Raw genomic sequence first — 20,667 nt, 5'->3', positions numbered from 1 at the left:
GCCTTGTAGTGTATCCATCAGTAACTTGCAGTGAAATCCTAGGTAGGACATGCCCCTGGAGGTTTGGCCCAGAAGTTATTTTTTTTACTGGATGTATGTTTTTTTCTGGATGTTTTTCTGTAAGTATGCATGCATTAAATTCCTATGCTATTTCTATGTCCACACACCCCTGGCCTCTTCAGTGTAACAAATTATGAATGCACAAACAATGACTTCGAGGACAAAGGAACTGAAAAAAATGCATGCACACCCAAAACAATGAACTAAGCCTGTTTTTCTCTGTGTACACGCTATGTGGTTTTTGTGATCTCATTGTATTATCATCACGGCTAACCAATTTCTATTTGTGTGATTTTGATCCGAGCTTTACTGTAGTTCTGATAACATCAGAAAAACATGGTGGCACAACCCCACTCTGAGGAGGACCATTGCAGATTATCTGATGACACAACAACACAATGGAGCCTCACACATTATCAACATTACTTTCAGTGCGAGATTAGCAAATGGAAGCACGGTGAAACTGAACACTGAGATTTTGTTTTAAATAAATGATAACCCTTGATCTACATTATGTCTTTCCTCCCACCAGGATGCATGCAGTTCCCTGTTTGCACTTTAGATAAGGGTTACTGAGTGTTCAGGTATCCATTAGATAAGCTGACACCTTATATCTAGGGCCACCAGTTTGTCTCCACTATGTGACCTGATAGTATTTGTACTTGTATTTCAATGGCTATTCTCTAGCGGTCCCCATAGGCACTCCAACGGCACAGTGAAGCACTTGTGTAGCACAGCAACTGATCAGTTAAAGCAGTTGATTACACAGTTAATTCTGGTCACTTGGTTTCTTGGACCTTAAATAGTCGCTGATCTTAAGGATAAACGAAACTACCAGACTCTGCAGCTCTTTAGGACCAGGACAGAGTATTTTTTGCAGTAAACAAAAAAATGCATTCATATAACGCAGGTTTTTGTTTTAGCTCAGCACTAAGATACCTGATTGCACTTAAGGCCTTGATTGAAGACAATGATAAGTCATTTAGTTGAATCGTGAATTATTATTTTTTTATTGAACTTTTCGTGCAAGTTAAATGTAATATAACCACTCGCATTTTTAATTTAGGTATTTACCTCTGCTTCTAATAAAACATAACAAGTACCTGTATGACATTTAAAAATACTGTAGCATGTCCATGGTAGTACTTTAAGTAACTGAACTTAATTTAACACAGGAGTGTCGCTTGAAAACATCGCTGTCAATCGTCTGTGCTTAATTAGTGGCAATTGCTTTATCAACTTAGATTACCGAAGTGGTGCAAATGGGCTAATCCTTTGAGAAGTGGCTATCGCGACCTCTAGCAGACAAAACGGATACATACTGTTGGCCCACTTCATATGATGAAAACAATTATATAATTTAATGGGTGGGAGTGGGGGGGGGGGTGGTTAAGTGTGACATTTGGTGATGAGTCAATGACCCCTGGTCGACGCCTAAGCAACATGCTTATTTACAGCAGGTGGATGGCTGCCCACAATGGCCCACAATGCACCTCTCTGCACACCTCCCCGAGGCAACCCAAGGTAACCCAGCCTGTGGGCCCAGCTGTTCCATCCAGTCATCCCAGCCATCAGAAGTGTGCTATATTTACCAGCTTCCTAGGTTACAGAAGCCAGCAGAAGTACTGGGCGCGGTTTCCGAGCGCCGTGCAACCCCCTTCGAAATAACTGCCGCGTTCGGCCGGGCTGTCCGTCTCCGCCACAGTAAACACAGGAGAGGGAGACAGAACAACGCCGCCGCCCCGCGCAACGAGATAGGCCCCCGCTCCCGTGGCGGAGTCAGAGGCAGAGTCACGCGGGATCCTGCAGCACTGCAGGGGGTGGACGGGAGGGCTATTATTAGAGCTGGACTGTACACAGTGGGCCTCATGGCAAGATCGGAGACCCTCACAACAAACGTCGCCGTGTCACTCTTCGTAAGCACACCCCTTTCCTCTCACCTGTAGCACAGTTCGGAGAGGGGGGGAAAATGCTAAAGTTTTGGCAAAACCTCTCCTGATTGAAAGCTGTCCATCTGGCGCCCTTGGATGCAACGGACTCAGACAAGGTAAGGAGACACTCCAAAAGGTGGTTACTGATCCGTGTCTCTGAGGCTGAATGTGATAGGGTGGAGGTGTATAAATAAATACATCACGCAGCGATCTGTTCTGTTTTATTGCTTTGCCGGTGAACTCATACTGTGTTGTTGATATATATGAAAAATTAATTACCGACTCGTGTGACATATTGGTTCATATGAGTTTATTCAACCTAATCAAAGTCCTCGCACTGGGAGGGTCACAGAACAGATTATAGTTAAAGCTTTTTATGTATTCCTTAGATCAATGAAGCCGGATTGATAGGGAATTAAATCCTCTGCCTGTAAATGCCTAATTTTCAATCTTATGATATTCCGATAAATTTATCTGCGGTGGTGTTATTTAAGGAATACATTCTAAATCTTGATTGTCATAAATATATTAATTTCATCTCTTTATTCATAGAATATTATAAAACCCTCCTTTTGTGCAATGGCTAAATCTATGCAATGAATGTCTTTTTTTCTCCATTAAGTTCTTATTTTGTCCCTAAGTGTTCCTCTTCTTGGAAAGGACTTAAATAAAATAAAAAAATAAAAAAAACTTTATTTAGGAAATACAATTTAAAATGAATATTCTGTAAAAAAAAGTCAAATAGTCTACGAGGTAATTGACACAATAAGTTTTTAGACAAAAAGTTGTTTATCTGTTTTCCTGTTTTACAGGGCAATATGTAGAAACAATCTTCAAAGTATGGAATATATCATAATAAAAATGCTGCAATATAGTTATAATTGTTATCAACAGTTATCACTTGGTTACATAATAATAGCAAAGATAGCTTTGTTGTTATCCACTCAGAAATTAAATCGGTAGCTGTCTCTGGGGTGATTAGACAGAGCCAGCTTAGTGTCGATAATAGCCCTGTGAAATGTCCATTTTTAAACACTGGTACTGTCAAGGACAAACCCATAGAGGAGAGAGTAACAGCTGGGATATGATATAACTGGCCTGATAAACTTAGCTTTGATGAGGAGACAAAGTCAAACGCTGTACAAGTGCATTAACATGATTTAAGAGTGACATGGTAGACAGCACTGTGTCAGTGGTCCTACATCAAGGGCAACCTTACAAACTCATGGAACCAAGCCAATTTAGGGGAAAGGTTGTCTGAGGGTTTAACTGTAATATCCCCCCCCCCACCCCCCAGAAAAAAAGAAAAACAAAAGACAAAAAATGAAAAATGCAAATACACAGATCCCAAAACAAACCGTAGCTTTGTTTTCAGCTACAGTCATTAGAAATGTAGGAGCAAAGTTTCAAACCAAACTTAGTTTTTATTTTTCTTTCTTCTGTCCAGAATGGCCAGTGCATCTGTTGAGGTCTATCATTTCAAAGATGAAGAGCTCTCATCCCACCTCCTCACACAGCTCAACTTCTTGAGGCAGGACAGAATCTTCACAGATGTGCTCCTGTGCTCGGACGACCAGGAGATCCCCTGCCACAGAAATGTCCTGGTGTCCAGCAGCCCCTACTTCAGGGCCATGTTCTGCAGCAGCTTCAAGGAGAGCAGCCAGGCGAGGATCGACCTGAAGGGCATCACCTCCAGCATCCTCAGCGGCATCGTCAACTACGTGTACACGGGCACCATCACCATCACCATGGAGATGGTCCTGCCCCTGATGCAGGCCGCCTCCATGCTGCAGTACCCCCGGCTCTTCGAGGCCTGCTCCACCTACCTGCAGGAGCAGCTCAACCCGGACAACTGCCTGAGCATGATCCGGCTGTCGGAGATCCTCCACTGCGGGAGCCTCCGGGAGAAGGCCCGGGAGATGGCCGTGCGCTCCTTCTCGGACGTGGCCGCCTCCGAGGACTTCTGCGAGCTCTCCCTGCCCGAGCTCATGTGCTACCTGGAGGACGACCGCCTGTGCGCCGAGGAGGAGCAGGTCTTCGAGACGCTCCTGGCCTGGATCCACCACGACCCCTTCTCCCGCCGCGGCGCCATCCACGACCTCTTCAAGAAGGTGCGGCTGCGCTACATCCACCCCACCTACCTTTTCCAGTTCATCGCCAACGACCCGCTCATCCAGTCCTCCACCCTCTGCACGGAGATCATCGAGTCGGTCCGCCGCCTCATGTTCTCGGTCAGCGCCAAGTGCACCCAGGAGCTGAAGCCGCTGTGGGTGACGCCGCGCCGCTACACCTGCCACGAGACCCTGGTGGTGGTGGGCGGGCGCAAGAACAACGAGCAGACGTCGCGCGAGGCGCTGCTGTACGACGAGCGGACGCAGCGCTGGCAGTGGCTGGCCAAGCTGCCCCTCCGGCTCTACAAGGCCTCGTACGTCTGCATCCACAGCATCCTTTACGTGGTGGGGGGGCTCACCATGAGCTCGGGGGACAACGTGGTCAGCGCCACCGTCTACACGCTGTCCCTCAAGACCAATCAGTGGAGGACTGCCGAACCCATGCAGGAGCCGCGCTACGCGCACCAGTGCGTCTCCTATTTGCACTTTATCTTCGCCCTGGGCGGTATCGGGTCTGACAAACAGATTTCCAGCTCTGTGGAGAGGTACAACAGCATGTTTAACATGTGGGAGCCCATGGCCCCTATGCCCACGGCCGTCCTGCACCCAGCCGTGGCCGCAAACGACCAAAGGATCTATGTGTTCGGCGGGGAGGACGTTATGCAGAACCCCGTCAGGATGATACAGGTATAACTCTGAGAGAGTGAGGGGTCTGGGTAATAGCATCCGGTCAGTGTTGGACACGGTCTCTTCTGGTCCTCCACAGGTGTACCACATCTCACGGAATCTGTGGTCCAGACTGGAGACCAGGACCGTGAAGAATGTATGCGCACCTGCTGCCGTCATCGAAGACAAGATCTACATCATTGGAGGTGAGCCACACATGTTTCAACTACTGAGCATAGTTATCTGTGAGATGGCAATAGCACAAAGGCTGATGTTGTGTTCAGGCTGTAACAGATTTCTATGGAAAATGTGATTTCAATGAATAGGTGATTATTAGGTTAGTGTAAGTTCTATATGGCTGCAGAACCCCCACTCACTAATCCACAAACACCGTCCACTAAACTCACAGTCACAATGCTTGAAGCAAAATTAATTGAAGGCAAGAACTGCTGTGAAACATACATTTTTAATACTCTAGTTTGTGCTTATGGTAACTGTGGTGTGGGGATGGCTGGTTTAAGCAGCCACACCTGCCCTGGGTCAAGCTAATTAGACCTGGCCAATTGGATAATTGGTTAAGAATTAGATAATTGGCCAGGCTAATTGGACCCAGGAACAGGAGTGGCTGCACCTGTGCGTAGTGAGGTAATCACTGCGCACAGGTTAAATCTGCCATCCCCACCCACACAGGGGAGCTTCTCTGTCATGACAGTGTTTAAGATCTGCTCACTTGGCTGTAACATCTTGCCAAACCCTCGTCAATAAATGTGGACCATTTGAACATCATCTCCCTGTGTCTCTGTGCTGGAGAGCCCCTTGGAAAGCCACTTTGGTGGCCTGTGGCAGGCGTGTTTGCCACAGTGGCTTTCCAAGGGGCCCTCCAGCACAGAGACTAGCTTGACCCAGGGCAGGTGTGGCTGCTTAAACCAGCCATCCCCACACCACAGTAACATTTTCCTATAGGACCTTATGAATTAATCGACAACATTTTTTTCAAAAGGGTATACACGAAGAATGATCGCCTACGACACCAAAGCCAACAAATTTGTGAAATGTGAAAACATGAGGGAGAGGAGAATGCATCACTCCGCCACCGTGATAGACAACAAGCTCTATGTCACCGGGGGCCGCTACCTAAACGGCCATGACATCATAGAGGACTCGGACTGCTTCGAGTGCTACGACCCGAAGACGGACGTGTGGACCTCCAAGGGGACGCTGCCGTACAAGCTGTTCGACCACGGCTCCCTCCCTCTGATCTGCGTCTCGAACAAGCCAAACCCTCCCTGAGCCGCCTCCCCGCTCTCAGCACGTCGGCACGTTCGCTCGTGCCTGTGCTACGCAGTTACACCACCGCGAGGTGCACGGCTGACATCGGAAGCCTCCTTTAGGCGGTGCATAAAGGAACGTGTTTGGCTGTATGGTAGCACCAGGAGTCTTAAATCGAAAGAGAGATTTCAGCTAGCGAGCTGAGGTAGAGTACCGGCCACAGGAGTGTGCTGAAGACCGACAGTACAGTAAATACAGACTGGTGTACAGCTGTTCTGCCATAAGTCTGATCCAAACACTTTACTGACAGATCTCTACCCCCTTCCCCAAAAAAAGAGGCACTTAGTCACCCCTGAGGTATGGATGATATTATCATTAGTGACGATATACTTTAAACCCACATACCATGTCAAAATGAATGTAGAAATATTATTTTATCTTGTCCTTCAGACGTGTGTGCACTGTTAAATATGGAACATTCTGACAGTGTGGTAAGGGCATTCATCTATGATATTCTGACATGGAACGCTCTGCTGAAATGCATTCCCCGCAAGCTGACATTCTTGAAATGGTACACTTGCTAAGTGTCTTTTAACCAGCGGCCTGAATTTTTTAGCCTCTGACCTATCACCTTGCGCAACAAAATGATTACAATTTTTCCACGTTTGTTTATCTGTTTTTGAAGATATATTCAATGAGCCAAATCCTGTCTGGTAGAGGCTGTTTTTAAGATATGGAATAGCCCAAGAGTTTACCTTTTTAGGATATTATTTGTCCATTTTATTTCAGCGGATCTACTCTGTCATGCAAATGGTGAAATATCAAACAATGCATTCAAATGAAAATCAACAGGACAGCATTCAACCTGCCCTGTCAAAAAAACAAGGTCTCTCACAGATCATACTGTGCATTCTGTCTACAGGAAATGACATCTTGGTATCACCTGTACAGAATGCATAACTTTAACCTGCCTTGGAATGTCGTGAGAAAATTCAGAACCATTTAGTTCCTCTTGTTCCTTGTGCTTTCAGTGTCAGTGGCCTTTTAAAAAAAAAAAATTTATACTAATGGGAGGTGCATGGATTCATATCAACTACCTATGATTTTCTGTTGTAAAGGAGACCATCTAAAATTATTCTGGTTGTTCTAAGTAAACCAATATTGGTTTGTCTCTTATTAGACCTGTCACCACATTAGTTCATCCTGTGGTTTACTGCATGTTACTACAGTAGCAAACAGCCTAACACATAATACAGGCTTACTGGAACATACTAAAATATATATATGCAAAAGTATGTGGACACCTGACATCCACCATCTCGTCCAAAATTATGGGCATTAATATGGAGTCGGTCCACCCTTTGCTGCAATAACAACCTGCACTCTTCTTGGAAGGCTTTATAATAGATGTTGGAGCATTGCAACAGGGATTTGCTTCCATTCAGCCAGAAGAGCATTAGTGAGGCCAGGCACTGATTGTGTGTTTAGACCTGGCTCACAGTTGGCTTCCAAACTGATCCCAAAGGTGTTGGATTAGGTTGAGGTCAAGGCTATGTGCAGGCCAGTCAATTTCTTCCACACCTATCTCAACAAAACCATTTCTCTATGGACCTTGTTGTGTGTGCGGGGACATTGTCATGCTGAAACAGGAAAGGGCTGTCCCCAAACTGTTGCCTCAAAGTTGGAAGCACAAAATCGTCTAGAATGTCAATGCATTAAGTTTTGCCTTCACAGGAACTAGGGGGCCAAGCCCAAATCATGAAAAACAGCCCCAGGCCAAGGGGTGTTCAGATACTTTTGGTCATGTAGTGTATATATACAGATAATGTAAATTATATTTGTACATGGTTCTGTGCACAGTGGCTCCTGCCCCCCCCCCCCCCCCCACCCCCCAAAACACTTCTTCAGAATTAAAAATACTGCCAAACTGTTCAGAAATGAAATGATATGTATTTTCCTCTCATTTGTACTCTTATTTATTTGTTTTTATTGAATTCCTTTTTTGAGTTTTATAAATATTTGGGAAAAGATTTTATTTATACATAAAAAATAAACTTGTAGAAGCAAAAAACATAATGGTGAGTGGTGAATGACTTGTATTTTATTATACTGCAGCAGTGAAACTTTTTTTTTTACAGTTATCAGATTCTGTTCTTTTCATTGTTTAGAATAACAAGTATGCCAATCGAAGCAACACTGGATTCCATTCTAGTTGCTTGCAACTTTTATGGCACACTTAACATTGAATCAATTTCGCTAGATGTTTATTTAATAAAAAGCTACCTCTAATCTCTTTGTTACCGTATAATAAAAATGCATTCAATGTTATGTGCATAAAGACATTGATTTAATCATGAATTAAATGCATTAAGAAGAAACAAGTTGCTGATGGGCGAATCCATTAACTTAGCGTTCTTTTAAAAGGAAACTTCCAGTGAAGTTAAGCTGAGCTGAATACTTTTTCTTACATGTGGATAGACTGCACTGCATTTCTAAAATAACTCAAATGACATCAGATGCTATACAAGTACGACAGAGTGGAATTCTGGATTATAATGTCATGGTCAAAAGGGTGTTGCAGATCATGGACACCAAATAATAAGGGTTTCGTTTTGATCGATGTGGTCCTTGTGATAGACCTTGTATATCTAACAGCGTGTAGCCTACATTATCCTGGAACTGGTCAATTTTTAAAGGGCCTCCAGAGATCTTTACTGAATAAAACCCACGGAAACTGTTTGCTTGGACACAGCAAACGTTACGAAATATCCTTGGAATATCAAATCCATCACTTCCTTATGTGAATGAGGTTAAAAGAAATGAGGTTTTTGTCTAGAAAAAGATCCATTTTAGAATATTTTCTGATAAAAAATGTAGCTCATTACCAAAGAAAGCTTTTATGTGAGTATTTATACATTTTTCTGAGAGTTTATCTGTCTGAAGGAAATATTGAAGAGAAAAGAACAAACCTTTTTTCAAATCTTCCCACATGTTCAAAAAATATTCATTCTTTCTCTTGTGTTTTGTCTGTTTCACACATTTCATATCATGGATATTGCATGTCCAGGAATCCCTTCCCCCGCCAAATGACATTGAGGCGGACCATGTTCTGTGCCAAACTCCAAGCATAGTTTGGGAAAAGATATTTTGGGAGCGGCTGGACAAACATCACATGCTATTCAAATGAGGCCAATGTACAGTTTTATGATGGAGACATGAATTAATCTGCCGATTACTGTATGGGCAATAAAAAGTTTTGCTCAGACCACATACTGGAACAAACAGACACACCACAAACAAGAGTTAAATCTTCAAACTATAACATATTCATTCATCATTTGTAGTTATGCTAGTTTTGACAAATAGACTGTGACATGATTGTGACTGAAATTCAGCCACTTCGACATGTTTGCTGCATATCCTGGCAAGTTCCTACGTATCCACAAATCATTCAGTGAGACTTAATACAATAACCTTTTTTGACATCTTCTCGAGGGGAAATAGTGTTTAAAAATCTATGGGAACCAGGGCTGCATCTGAAACCACCCCCTCCCTCCCTTTAGAGAATGAACACCCTGTTGCCATGATAAGCCACTGACTTTGGTGCCAGAAATGCCACCTCCATTTTATGTACAGTGCCCAGACCTCAAGTCAATCTGTGACAGAGACGTGATGTATTTGCAAAATTTTATGAACTTTCTCATTGGATCTTGAAAAAAAACATGGTGAGCAACACATTGGGGCAATTATTTTCAGTGTTGGTAAAAATCAATCAACAAACAAATAAACAAATAAATAAATGTAAGGCTGTTTTTAAAAATCAAGATTAAAATTAAAATGCTTAAAGTTCTCACTCATATTATTCAAATCTAGTGTGAAAAGCACTGTGCCACTTGCTTTTGTTTGAATGTTAAGAATTCTGTTGTGAAAGCTGTGAACCTCCATCCTCCATTAAGGGAACACTCTGCAAGTGGTGCAATGGCAAGCTAACGCTCTTACCCCAATTTCCTAAGTCATGGGTGGGTAGCCATAGTCTTGAAGAGCTGGGGATGCTTCTGTATTTTTTTCCAATCCAACCCTTTAATTATATACAATTACAGCACTTGCAGGTATTAGCCAGAATGAATGCAGGTATGTGTTGATAATGCTGGGGAAGAATTCATAAAGCAAGTATAAATATGAAATCTAAAAGCCTAATATCTAGGTTAAGGCAGTATAAATAAAGGCAGTAAATGTATTGCAGTAAAGTATATGTAATCACTATTCAGGTCATAAAAATACCATAACCAGCAATACATCTCAAAATCCAGGGGTATACTGTAGGTGTAGCTATACGAATATATGAAGACTTTGTTCAATTCTAAGCATTAATGCTTAAATTCTATAGAAACATTCTGATGAGTGATAATTTTTGACAAAATAGTTTTTAACAAAATAGTTTCCTAACCCAGTCCTAAGGTTTAGAGCAACCATGGCATCTAGCCTTTTATTCTGAGGAGTCGTGTGCACCAATGGGAAATGGGGGGGGGGGGGGGGGGCATGGAACACAGCCTAGATCCTGGGCCATTTATATTTGTTCAAACCATAAGAGTCATTTAATATCATTAAGAACATGGAATTTGTCTTGCTGCATTTGAATTCCAAAGTGACTATGAGAAACAAGAGGCGACCAAGTGGGGTTGACACAGCTGGCCAAAGGAATGCCAACATCAACATAATAAACATGCGCCTGTCTGGTACTAAGTGGAAACATTAAACTGTGTTGTGTTGTATGCAGGATCAGATAAATGGTTTCCAGAACCGACCCTAAGAGGCTTGTTATGCACGGAACAGATTTAAATAAATCACATTAGCTAATCATGAAAAAAAAATACACATTTTTCAATTACAGTCTTGCCATGCAAATATTTTTGGAGTGCTAGGGTGTCAAATGGTCTTCTCTCTCCTTTAGACAGTGCGCTGATGAGCATGCCCTTTGACCTTTTAGTACCACAGGGTAATCTTAGTGGGGGGCGGTGAGCCAGGGAGGGGCACACGCAGGGCTCTGGTTACTCTGCGTTTTGGGAAGAGCACAATGTGACAGAACGGCACGGCAGGCTCGTTGAGCACAGTCACGCTACGGGCCTCTCAGCAAAGTGTCACACAGCCTATGGGACAGGAGGCAGACAGCGGGCAAACGCGGTACTGCCTTTCCCTGCACCCAGAACCCTTTGACAAGGCCGAGAAATATCACTTTGTGTGCCCATATATGTCAAAGTACATTAGATGCGTAAGTATGATGACCACAGAATGTGTATACATAACATTATGGAACTACTGCAGCTTAAATGTCGTGAGAACACTGTTAGCAGACATGGTTGGCAATGTACATTTAAAGACGTAGCTGGGAGTAAGTGATGTGCCTTGCTGCACAGAACAAAATAGCCTCTATTACTCTCACTACTCAGAATTCATTTAGCCCTTGGAACAAAGAGCGTACCGTAATTTCGGTGTTGCTATTACAGGGAGCAATTTCAAAATCTCAGACATAATTAGTAATCTGTTGTTATGCAACTACTGCACATTGTTCTTTTTCTCAATAATGAAGGACACAAAATGGGTCTAGACAGAAAAGAAGCAGTTTTTCTATGACTAAATAGAAAGGCCTGTGGGAAAATTTCCCTTTAACCCACTTCCCACAGTCACAAACATCAACGATTCAGCACAGCAGTTTACAGTGCCTTCCCATTTACAATAGCGTAAATTTAACCCTCTAAAGACTTTTATGAAAGCAACTCCAGTTTTGTAAAATTTATAAATAATGTACAGTAGCTTAAAAATATAAACTTCACTATTCAGATGACACTTTCATTATGCAATCAATGTGGTTTAAAATGATTTCCTTCTTAAATTGGTATAGTGCATTAGATTTGAACAAGCTTGGTAAAAGTTGCTTATTTTGAAACATTGTATGGTAAAAGAACTACCTGCAAAATTTGTGACCAAGACAAAGACCATAAACAAAGCCACGTGCAGAAAGAGATTTTCCAATGGGCGGGTCTTTTGATATAAATACAGCTACGACCAGAGAAGGCTCAAATTCGTGCAACACCGAGACTGGAATTATAAACTAATTTTGTATTTTTATTGTTCTGCGCCAGCAGTTATTGTTCATTTATATTTAATCCATGTATTTTGCAGAATTCTGCCAAATGTTCTAAGATGCCATTCTTAGGACAGGGCTGGATGTCGCCTGGGCAAAACTGGGTTAAGGCTAAGGAAGAATGGAAAAAACAGTTCGATTCCGAAAATAACATTGTTGCCGAATTGAGGTCAGTTAATACGTCAGCATTTAATCGAAGACGTAACTTTAGCCTACCTGTTCTACTGGGAGTTGGACGGATTTATGACTTAGTTGTGTTCCCAACCTATCATGCTAGCGCTGTAATGAGCGTATTGCTATTTGTATCTGCGTCCATGTCCTTTCCTTCTCTTTCTGCCACTCTTCCTTTCGACACTTGCACGACAAATACGCACGTGAATACTCTGTGTTATAACAATCAAGATCTGCAAGTGTCTGCTCAAGCGAATTTTAAACAGATACCGTGTCACTTAGGTTTCGCGTCAGGTTTCAAGTTACGCTAAGGTTGACTGTATTGCGTCTGACATTTTTACAATAAGCCGCATTGTTCTTTAAGCGGTGGAGCTGGCAACAATAGTAAGTTATATACGTCTGTTGGGTGAAGTTTCCAAAATTTGTCTGCAAAGGGAAAAAACACATGTTGGAGAAGTACAGAGGGGTAGGTACAAGATGCTAAAGCTAGAGAATAAATAAAATGATGTCTCTCATTTTTACTGTTTTTGTAATGAAGATTCTCTCCCATTAGATGTGTCTTTAAAATAAAACTGCTGTAAATAGTACGAACAATGATAGGATTAACAGGTCTCTGTTGTGCAGAGTGAAAAAAAATGAAAAAGCTTCTGTGGGAAACTCTGTCAGAGGTAGGAGAGCCCAATCATTGTTCTTCAGGGCCCTAGACCAGCAAGCTCTTTTTCCCCACCTGGGTATCCAGCCTTGTGGTTCCAGTAATTGCAGCATAAAGGAACTTATTTAACCACTTTTTGTTTGTTGCGTAAAGAAAGCTGCAGAGCCATTCAGTTGCAGTGTAGGTTTCGAGCAGGTCATGGACCCAATTTTCAGTTTTAATGTCTGTAATCATAGTCATTATTCCAGCAAGCAAACACAGTCAATGCAATGTCAAGGGTTAATATGGAATGCAGTTTAATGGTTGTCTTAAATGCAGCTCATTGGATTAAGTGCATTCTAACTCAGTTGTATGATAAGCATGTGATGTAACTAAGGTGATACAGCTGTTCAAGCTGCTGCAAAGATTAGGAATTTCACAGTGGAAACTTGTGTCTCGTCGTGAGTGATGGATTGGCTGCAAGGAAACACAAGAAAGGCCTTATGAACAACAACACAAAGGTTCCATGTATGTTTTTCTCTAGAGGAATATGCAATGATTCATTTGAAGAAGGTGTAAAAGTCACTCAGTTTAATTATTTTTACATTTTCAGAAATTCACAAAAACAAGTGGATACATGTCCACAAAGGAAGTACTAAGGAGGTATGATGTCTTTTTCTGTGGTCATGTCAGTGCTGGAGAAATGCGTGACTTCTGGGATAACCCTAACTCACATGCTTCCCACAGTGCCATGGTTACTGTACGTTGAGAGAAGCTTTCAGCTGCTTGGACATTTCAAACACCATCATGGACTCGATGGCGATTTGGTTATGTATTGAAGGTGAGCTCCCAATTGCATATGCAACACAGATATCTACATTTGCCATTTGGAAACCAGGAAGCAAATTCCCAAAGTGATCCATTGATCCCAAGGATTACCCTTCTGCTGCTAGGCACATAAACATCATACTCACTTATCAGTCCACAGGAGACTACAGACCCTTGAGTGTCCCTTCAGTTTTCTCATGTTCACAAACGCATTGAGAGATCTCTGCTCTCATATCTTTAGATAAACACAATGTGTGACTGCAGTGGGAATGGTCTCTAAGTGTTCACTCAGAATGATGCAAAGTGCAGAAACCTCCTTCTGGTTGACACCTTATTGCATTTTTTCTTCAGCAGAGCAGTAGACCATGATAATGAATGTGCATTTGTGTGAAAAATGCGTTATTTAGTTTAGTCATTTTACCCATATAAAATATTTTAACGCTATGTAATAAACCATATCAACCATTCCAATATTGTACCAAGATATTAACTGCTTGGACTGCTTGTTGATGTAGCGAGTCCTTCTAACAGTGCCAAGGAGAGCAGGGCATGTGTTTGGTGACAGGACTTGACAGGTAGCAGGAAATTACATCACAGAGGCTCAACACAAAGGTCATTTTAAAAGGGCGAGGACAATCTAGCACCTGTGGCAGACGTTCACTAGAAGGCAGGGTCAGGGTGGCATGCGTGCAGGCGGATGAAGCCCTGGGCTTGTGACAGAGCAGCAGTGATTCACGGACTCGCTCGGAAGCGGACCGATACAGTCACCCTCCCTGCCTCCACATCATCACCGGTTAGTTTCCCGGCAGTCCTGGGGGCGGTGATGGGGGTGCGCGGGGGAGGGGGCTTGGTTGGCACGCTCTTCGGTCGATGGCATTTGTGGCACTTGTGTTGTTCCCACAGGGCACACGGATCACGTACACAGTTTCACAGATAGAGTATATGAGATTTTAACTAAAGCAACACCTGCTGAAAAATTAGCCATTTTTAGAGAGAAAATGTTGTGTAAATGCCACAGCATAGATAATGGAATGGTATTTGGCTTTTTCTAATATTTGCGACAATAGAAAATAGAGGGAAACTATCCATGTCAAAGCTAGGTAACTCAGTGTAGAGTAGCACCATGAATCTTGCTCCACCCCACAAAGTAATCATCATCACATGTTTTGCTTACTGTATGAGTGACAGGCAGTTTCTCCATGATGTCAGCTGACCGAGGGATTGCCCGGTGGATAAGATGCTGTGTGCCAGGCATGCGAGCCCTGTAGTCTGTGTGAGACACAAGGTCACCTCTCAGGGTCCCAAGCCTGCGGTCTCTGAATAACCCTACAGCCGCAGCACTGTCTCATAGCAGAGTGTTTCTCCATTTCCTACATGCATGCCCTGAGCGAGTTCCAGCACTGCCTCCATTTAGCCAAGCACATACACAGACATGAAGGACCTTCGGCCAAACAGGAAACACAAGCACATACACAGACATGAAGGTCTCTCTTGCAAAAGGGAAACACAAGCACATCAGATTAACTTTCCTTTGGACAATAATGGTTGTGACCAGTTTAAAAATACTCACATTCCGAACTAGCACTGTTAGCACTGCTCATATTCTGAAAGACATTAGTTATTTTCTGTTTATTTCCATATTTTCAATGTAAAATTGTAATTGAAGGCTAGTCCCATTGCTACAACACGTGGCCTCAGTTTTGCAGAGTGCATTGAAGCGCTCTGCGTCCTCTGGCTCTGGCTCCTCTGTTCACTGCAGTCCGTCAGCCGAGCCATGCAGTTATTGCAGAACGTGCACGGGTGCCATCTGCTTGGCCAGAGAAATTTCTGTCACGCAAAGGACTGGGGGAAACCCTCCGGATTTAAGTCCCCTCCATCAGAACCCTTCCATCCAGAGGTGTGGATGCTTATATATACTGTATGTGTTCAGGAGACAGGGAGAGGGGCAGGGAGGGGATGAAGAGCTTCATATTTACTGTACATCTTCTGTAGCTGCTGGAACTGATTGCCAAAACCCAGCTGACCTCCCTGAGTGGAGTGGCTCAGAAGAACTACATGAACATTCTGGAGAAACATGCTGCAGAAAGGTAAGGGTCTCAGCAGTGTTCTGGGAGAGACGGTGACCCCCCCCCGCCTCCCGTGGAGGGGTGGGCAAGGTCCTGGGTTCAATCCCCATCGGGTTACGGTAATCCTCAGAAATAAATTGTTCAAAGAGACACTTGCCCCAATGGATTCCGTAATGCCTATATACGTGCTCAGTGTGCGCTGGAATACACATGCTGGCCTGTGAGCACGATTTCAGCCTGGTGACCATTGAAAGGCTGTTTTATTTCTTATAATTCCCTTTTTAATTAGTTTTTTATTAAATGCATTGATTTCAGGTACTTAGACAATGGACAGCAACTATTGATTTTGGTACCCCAAGAGAACCGTAGCACATGTTATTCATGTTTGCTTGGCATTAGGCTAGATCTAAAGCAAAAATTTAAAAAATAATGCAAATGGTACAAATACAAATGGTAACAACACCAAATGAAATAAATATTTTGATTTAAAAACTATTGGAAAAAGCTCCCAGAAATACAAAGTAATTCTTCAGGTCTAAATGATAATGATTTTGTTATGTCCTTATTCTCAGTGCTGAAGGACCAGCACAGCATGCGGAACATCAGGGAGCTCCTCCAGACTCTGTACCTGTCCGTCTGTAGCCTGGTACAGGACGTGGGAAAGTCTGTCCTCATAGGAAACATTAACATCTGGGCTCAGCGTTCGGACACCATCCAGGACCGGCAACAGCAGCTCCGCTGCATCCAGATCCGTTGGGTGAGGGGCGGGGCCTGGGGTGGATGAGGGGGTGGAGCTTGGTGGAAGGAAGTAGACACCAAATGCCAGCCATGTCAGTGGAGTTTACATGTAGGATGTATTTTCGTCTGCCTCGTGTCAGGCTCAAGATTGGATTCTGACTTCTAGTTTCCGCCTCTCATCACGTATTGGCACATATATTTAGAAAAATTAAACACATACATGGAAAGCTTCATAATTGTTTCTGTTTGAAACTGACTCAAACATAAAGTAAAAGATATGTTACCAGTGTCACAGGTTTTAAATTCTTAATACTAGTCTTTGGTCCCGTGTTGAGGTAAAGCCTCTCAGTTACAGATTTGTGTGGCTCAGCCAACAAAATATGCACTAACATCACCCTGGAAGGGAGATGGGTGGCTGGCTGGACCCCATCTTATCCTTGACAGGCAACCACTATTCTGGTTGTCTGCGCTTCTCGTGTTAGCTGCATATGTGGTGCAGTCCTGATGGAACGACCGCACAGCTGGGCCAGTGTAGAGTCAAAATGGTGGCTGGCTGCGTGCCCACATGCTAGTGTACACTCTCTTGAATTGACGGAGGACATTGGAGGCCAACAAATACAATATGGCTGTTGAAACTGCGAAGGGTAAAAAATTAGTGATAGAAAGTTCTGAAAGTCCACAGCGTTGAAAGGTTTGAAGCTGACTGACCTGCCAGCATGCAGTGCCTGTCGGGTGGGCAGGACCAGCTCAGTCTGGGTCGGGTGTTTTCTGAGCTCCACATGCTCACAGAGGACTGCCTCCTATGGAAGAATCTGTACCAGTACCACTTCACAGACCGACAGGTACCAGCCCAAACTGAGTCAAACAGGGACAGGGACCCCATCCCAAACTGTGTCTGAGACAGAGACCCTAGCCTGTACAGTAAACAAGAGCAGCATCAGCAGCCTCCCACACTCACACAGAGAGGTACAGACATGCATGCACATACCCACACACACATTCACATGCACACATAAGTAAAACCAAGAAAGTGTCAAGCCTTGAAAATGTAAAGGCTAGAAAAAAAGAGGTTCAATGCAAGAATACACTTAACACATACCTACAAGAAAATATGTGTATGGGCACAGAGTAATACACAAACACACAAGAGCACGCAAGGAAATGCACACACAAAAAGCAGTATCTTGCATGCTTTTCTGAGTCGTGTTGCGCACATGCACTCCCACTGGGAGCTGCAACTATAACCACAAGGGCTTTAGGTTGAAATGCCGTGAGGGGCTCTGCGGTCATTTCCATGGGGCTCATTTAACATTAGTTGCAATGTACAAGCTGAGATCTTTCAGATGCAGTAGATTTCTCCAGCTCTTTTTTGGAGTGTTTCGCATATAAATCGCAGTTTTATGAGCCACGAACACATTGCAAATTGTTGCGTTCATGTAGAATCCTCGCGAATCTCTTTCAAGAAACAAGCCCCTGTACAATAAAAATACCCAGCGTGCTTCAACGGTGAATACACTGTAGCAAGCAGCTATATTAAAGAATGCTGTGTAAAATAGCAACCCAACCTCACCCCCCAGGCAGCTCATAATAATAAACATTGTCGTTGTCATCAGAGGTATTGAAGAGAAGCTTGACGTGTGCTTGTATTCCACCGAGCACCATAAGCATTTTTTGCTGTTTGAAAGGGTCCATCTGGAGTGGAAGCGGATGGATTTCAAGTTCTGCCGCTGCTACCCCTCCAAGGGGCAGTGCAGCGACACCCTGCAGTTCTGCACGCACTGTCTCATCCTCTTCTGGAAGGCATGCCCGTTCACTCGCGGTTCAGTCTGGAGCCCCAAGTCAACCGACTCTTTGGGTGCTGATGCGCCAGTATTTCACTGTATAGAGAGCAGGACCTAAAAGGACAGGACCCTGTGAAAAATGTATTAGTTGAGCTGGTTTGAATTCTCGCCTCCAGGTACACCCCCCACCTATACAAAATCCTGAGTCATAAGAAGCAGTAATTGACTTGGTTTATTGGTTTATTCTCTTTGAACTGGCTTTGAACTTACCTTACATCACAGGGCCAAACTGGCCAGAATTGGAGTACTGTTAGGCTGTGAACCTAATGAGCAAAGCTAAGCAAATACTAAGCAAATCGAAATAATCAAGCAAATGTATATTTAACACAACATTACACAAAAACCTCCACAAATATGTACACACTTTTCAGTATTCTGTGTGCCAACTTTACCTTTGTTACAGCTTCCACTCTTTTCGGGAGAGTTGCTTTGAGCTTTTCAAAGAGATCTGCAGGGATATGTTTCCATGCTTCTTGTAAACGCCTCCTAAGTTCAGTTTGAAGCTGATTGCATGCCTCTATTGATCCATTAATCCCAAACATAGTCAGTGATGTTGAGCTCTGGACTCTGTTAGAACACCAGCAGCTTGATCTTTTTAGCAGTGTGCTTGCTCCAAATCAAACGTTGTCCAGTCGGTATTGCACATACCAATGGATGTGCTGCGATGTGTTTGTTTTCATCAGCATTCATGATGCCTTCGGTCAAAACTAAATCACCAACTCCAGATGTTGTTATTCATCCCCAGACTTGCACTAATCCTCCGCCATGCTTAACTGATGGTTGTACGCATGGTTCTGAGAGTCTTTCACTGTTTCAGCTGCCTACATATTACCTTTTCATACTTCCTAAAATCTCTAATTTAGACTCATCGGGCCATAAAAACTTACTCTACATCTCAGGTGTCCAGTTTCGGTGTAATAGTGCAAATTTTCTTCTCTTCTGTTTATTTCATTTTCTCAGTGGTGGCTTTTTGACAGCTACACATCACTTCAGACTTGTTCAGACACTCCAGATCTGTTAAGATGCGCTCAACAAAGAATTCTGCAAGGCAGCTAAGGTGTATTTGGTTAGTTGTTTGTTTTAATGTTACTTTTGAAGACAAAGGGTTCTATCGTAATGTTACTGACACTTCTGGTAACAACCTTTGTTGGGAGGACATGCTACATGCTAAAGATGGAAGACTTTAAGTGGTAGAAGGGTGCACAAAAGAAAGAGTGGATAAATGCTGGTAGATCTGGTACTGCATGTAGTGCTGGAGGCTTTTCTGTAATTTTCTGTTAAATATATGTTTTTATGGCCTGACACTGAAAAAAATGTATTTGAACAAAATGTAAAATGTATAAAATGTATCAATGAATGGCGAATTTGACTGGAAATTGAATTAATGAAAGGGCAGTCTAACTGCACAATACTGTATGCCAATAACTCAATTGCCTTACAGGAAAGAATGAAGTCATTGTTAAGAAATAGCATAGATTTACATATGGTACGTAGGTCAACTGAAATCACACTGAAATTGTTATATTTGAGGCCCCTTAAGTTCACTTGGAATATGTCAATTGGAGGATTCAAAGTATCCAAATGTAGACATGTAAACATGAAGTTTTAAAAATCATTTGGAGATTTCTTGGAAATATTTAATCAGTCCCCACCATCCATCCATGTCACTAGATTTGTTCAGTTGGTCCTGGGAAAAATATCCTTTTTTGAATAATTTTGTTGTGTTCTTTATAAAATCAAGGGTGGCCATCTAAATGCTTGGCAATATTGAATATGTGAAACTCTTGTATGTAATTTTATGTTCAACTTTTATACTTTTGTTATGTTATCCAACAGTTTTGTAAAACACATTTTTGTTCTTCATAGTTGCACTGTACGTTTGACTGTGCTGTAAAAAAGGTTATTGTCAAAGTGAATTGAAGCCTTTGAAGTACCTGAAGAGAGCCTGTGGTTACATTAAATATTTAAGCAATATATTGTGCCATGCAGTGCCATGTTGTTATTGCTTCGTTCAAGGGCATTCTTCTGAAGACTGAAGCAGGTTTAAAAGGTCACACACTGTGTGACTGGCCTACAACTGTTTGATAAGAAATTTAGACTAATGAAAGAAGACAGCACATTAAAGTGTGATTAAAAAATAAACACACTCCTAAGAGATATTGTAATAAAGAAAATAACAGGAAACCCTAAGCGACAGAATTTCTAAAATCTCA

The 20,667-nt window shown here is 42.8% G+C and overlaps 1 protein-coding gene and 1 long non-coding RNA gene across 3 annotated transcripts; both read left to right on the top strand.

Moving 5' to 3' along the window:
• Positions 1–1,770: 1,770 nt before the first annotated feature.
• Positions 1,771–7,508, top strand: klhl38a (kelch-like family member 38a). Of its 2 annotated transcripts, none has more exons than XM_035428694.1 (4): positions 1,771–2,107; positions 3,509–4,789; positions 4,869–4,974; positions 5,769–7,508. In XM_035428694.1, exons 2-4 carry the CDS (start codon positions 3,623–3,625, stop codon positions 6,056–6,058), a joined length of 1,563 nt encoding a protein of 520 aa, XP_035284585.1. In that variant the 5' UTR covers positions 1,771–2,107; positions 3,509–3,622; the 3' UTR covers positions 6,059–7,508. The 2 variants fall into 2 exon arrangements, with proteins under 2 accessions (XP_035284585.1, XP_035284584.1); XM_035428693.1 differs by having other exon boundaries at positions 3,439–4,789.
• A 4,611-nt stretch (positions 7,509–12,119) lies between these two features.
• Positions 12,120–18,306, top strand: LOC118233177. Its single transcript, XR_004766471.1, has 4 exons — positions 12,120–12,348; positions 13,595–13,822; positions 15,802–15,896; positions 16,448–18,306. It is a non-coding gene; the product is annotated as an uncharacterized LOC118233177 (long non-coding RNA).
• The last annotated feature ends 2,361 nt before the right edge of the window (positions 18,307–20,667 follow it).

This window comes from Anguilla anguilla, chromosome 8 (assembly GCF_013347855.1).
Source record: "Anguilla anguilla isolate fAngAng1 chromosome 8, fAngAng1.pri, whole genome shotgun sequence".
Taxonomy (NCBI): Eukaryota; Metazoa; Chordata; class Actinopteri; order Anguilliformes; family Anguillidae; genus Anguilla; species Anguilla anguilla.
This window is presented reverse-complemented; position numbering and strand designations above follow the sequence as displayed.

Bases quoted from the DNA above. Each gene is read 5' to 3' on its own strand.
- klhl38a (XM_035428693.1), top strand. From the start codon at position 2,088: ATGCAACGGACTCAGACAAG. The intron at 4,790-4,868 runs GTATAACTCTGA...GGTCCTCCACAG, and splicing joins ACCCCGTCAGGATGATACAG to GTGTACCACATCTCACGGAA. The intron at 4,975-5,768 runs GTGAGCCACACA...TTTTTTCAAAAG, and splicing joins CAAGATCTACATCATTGGAG to GGTATACACGAAGAATGATC.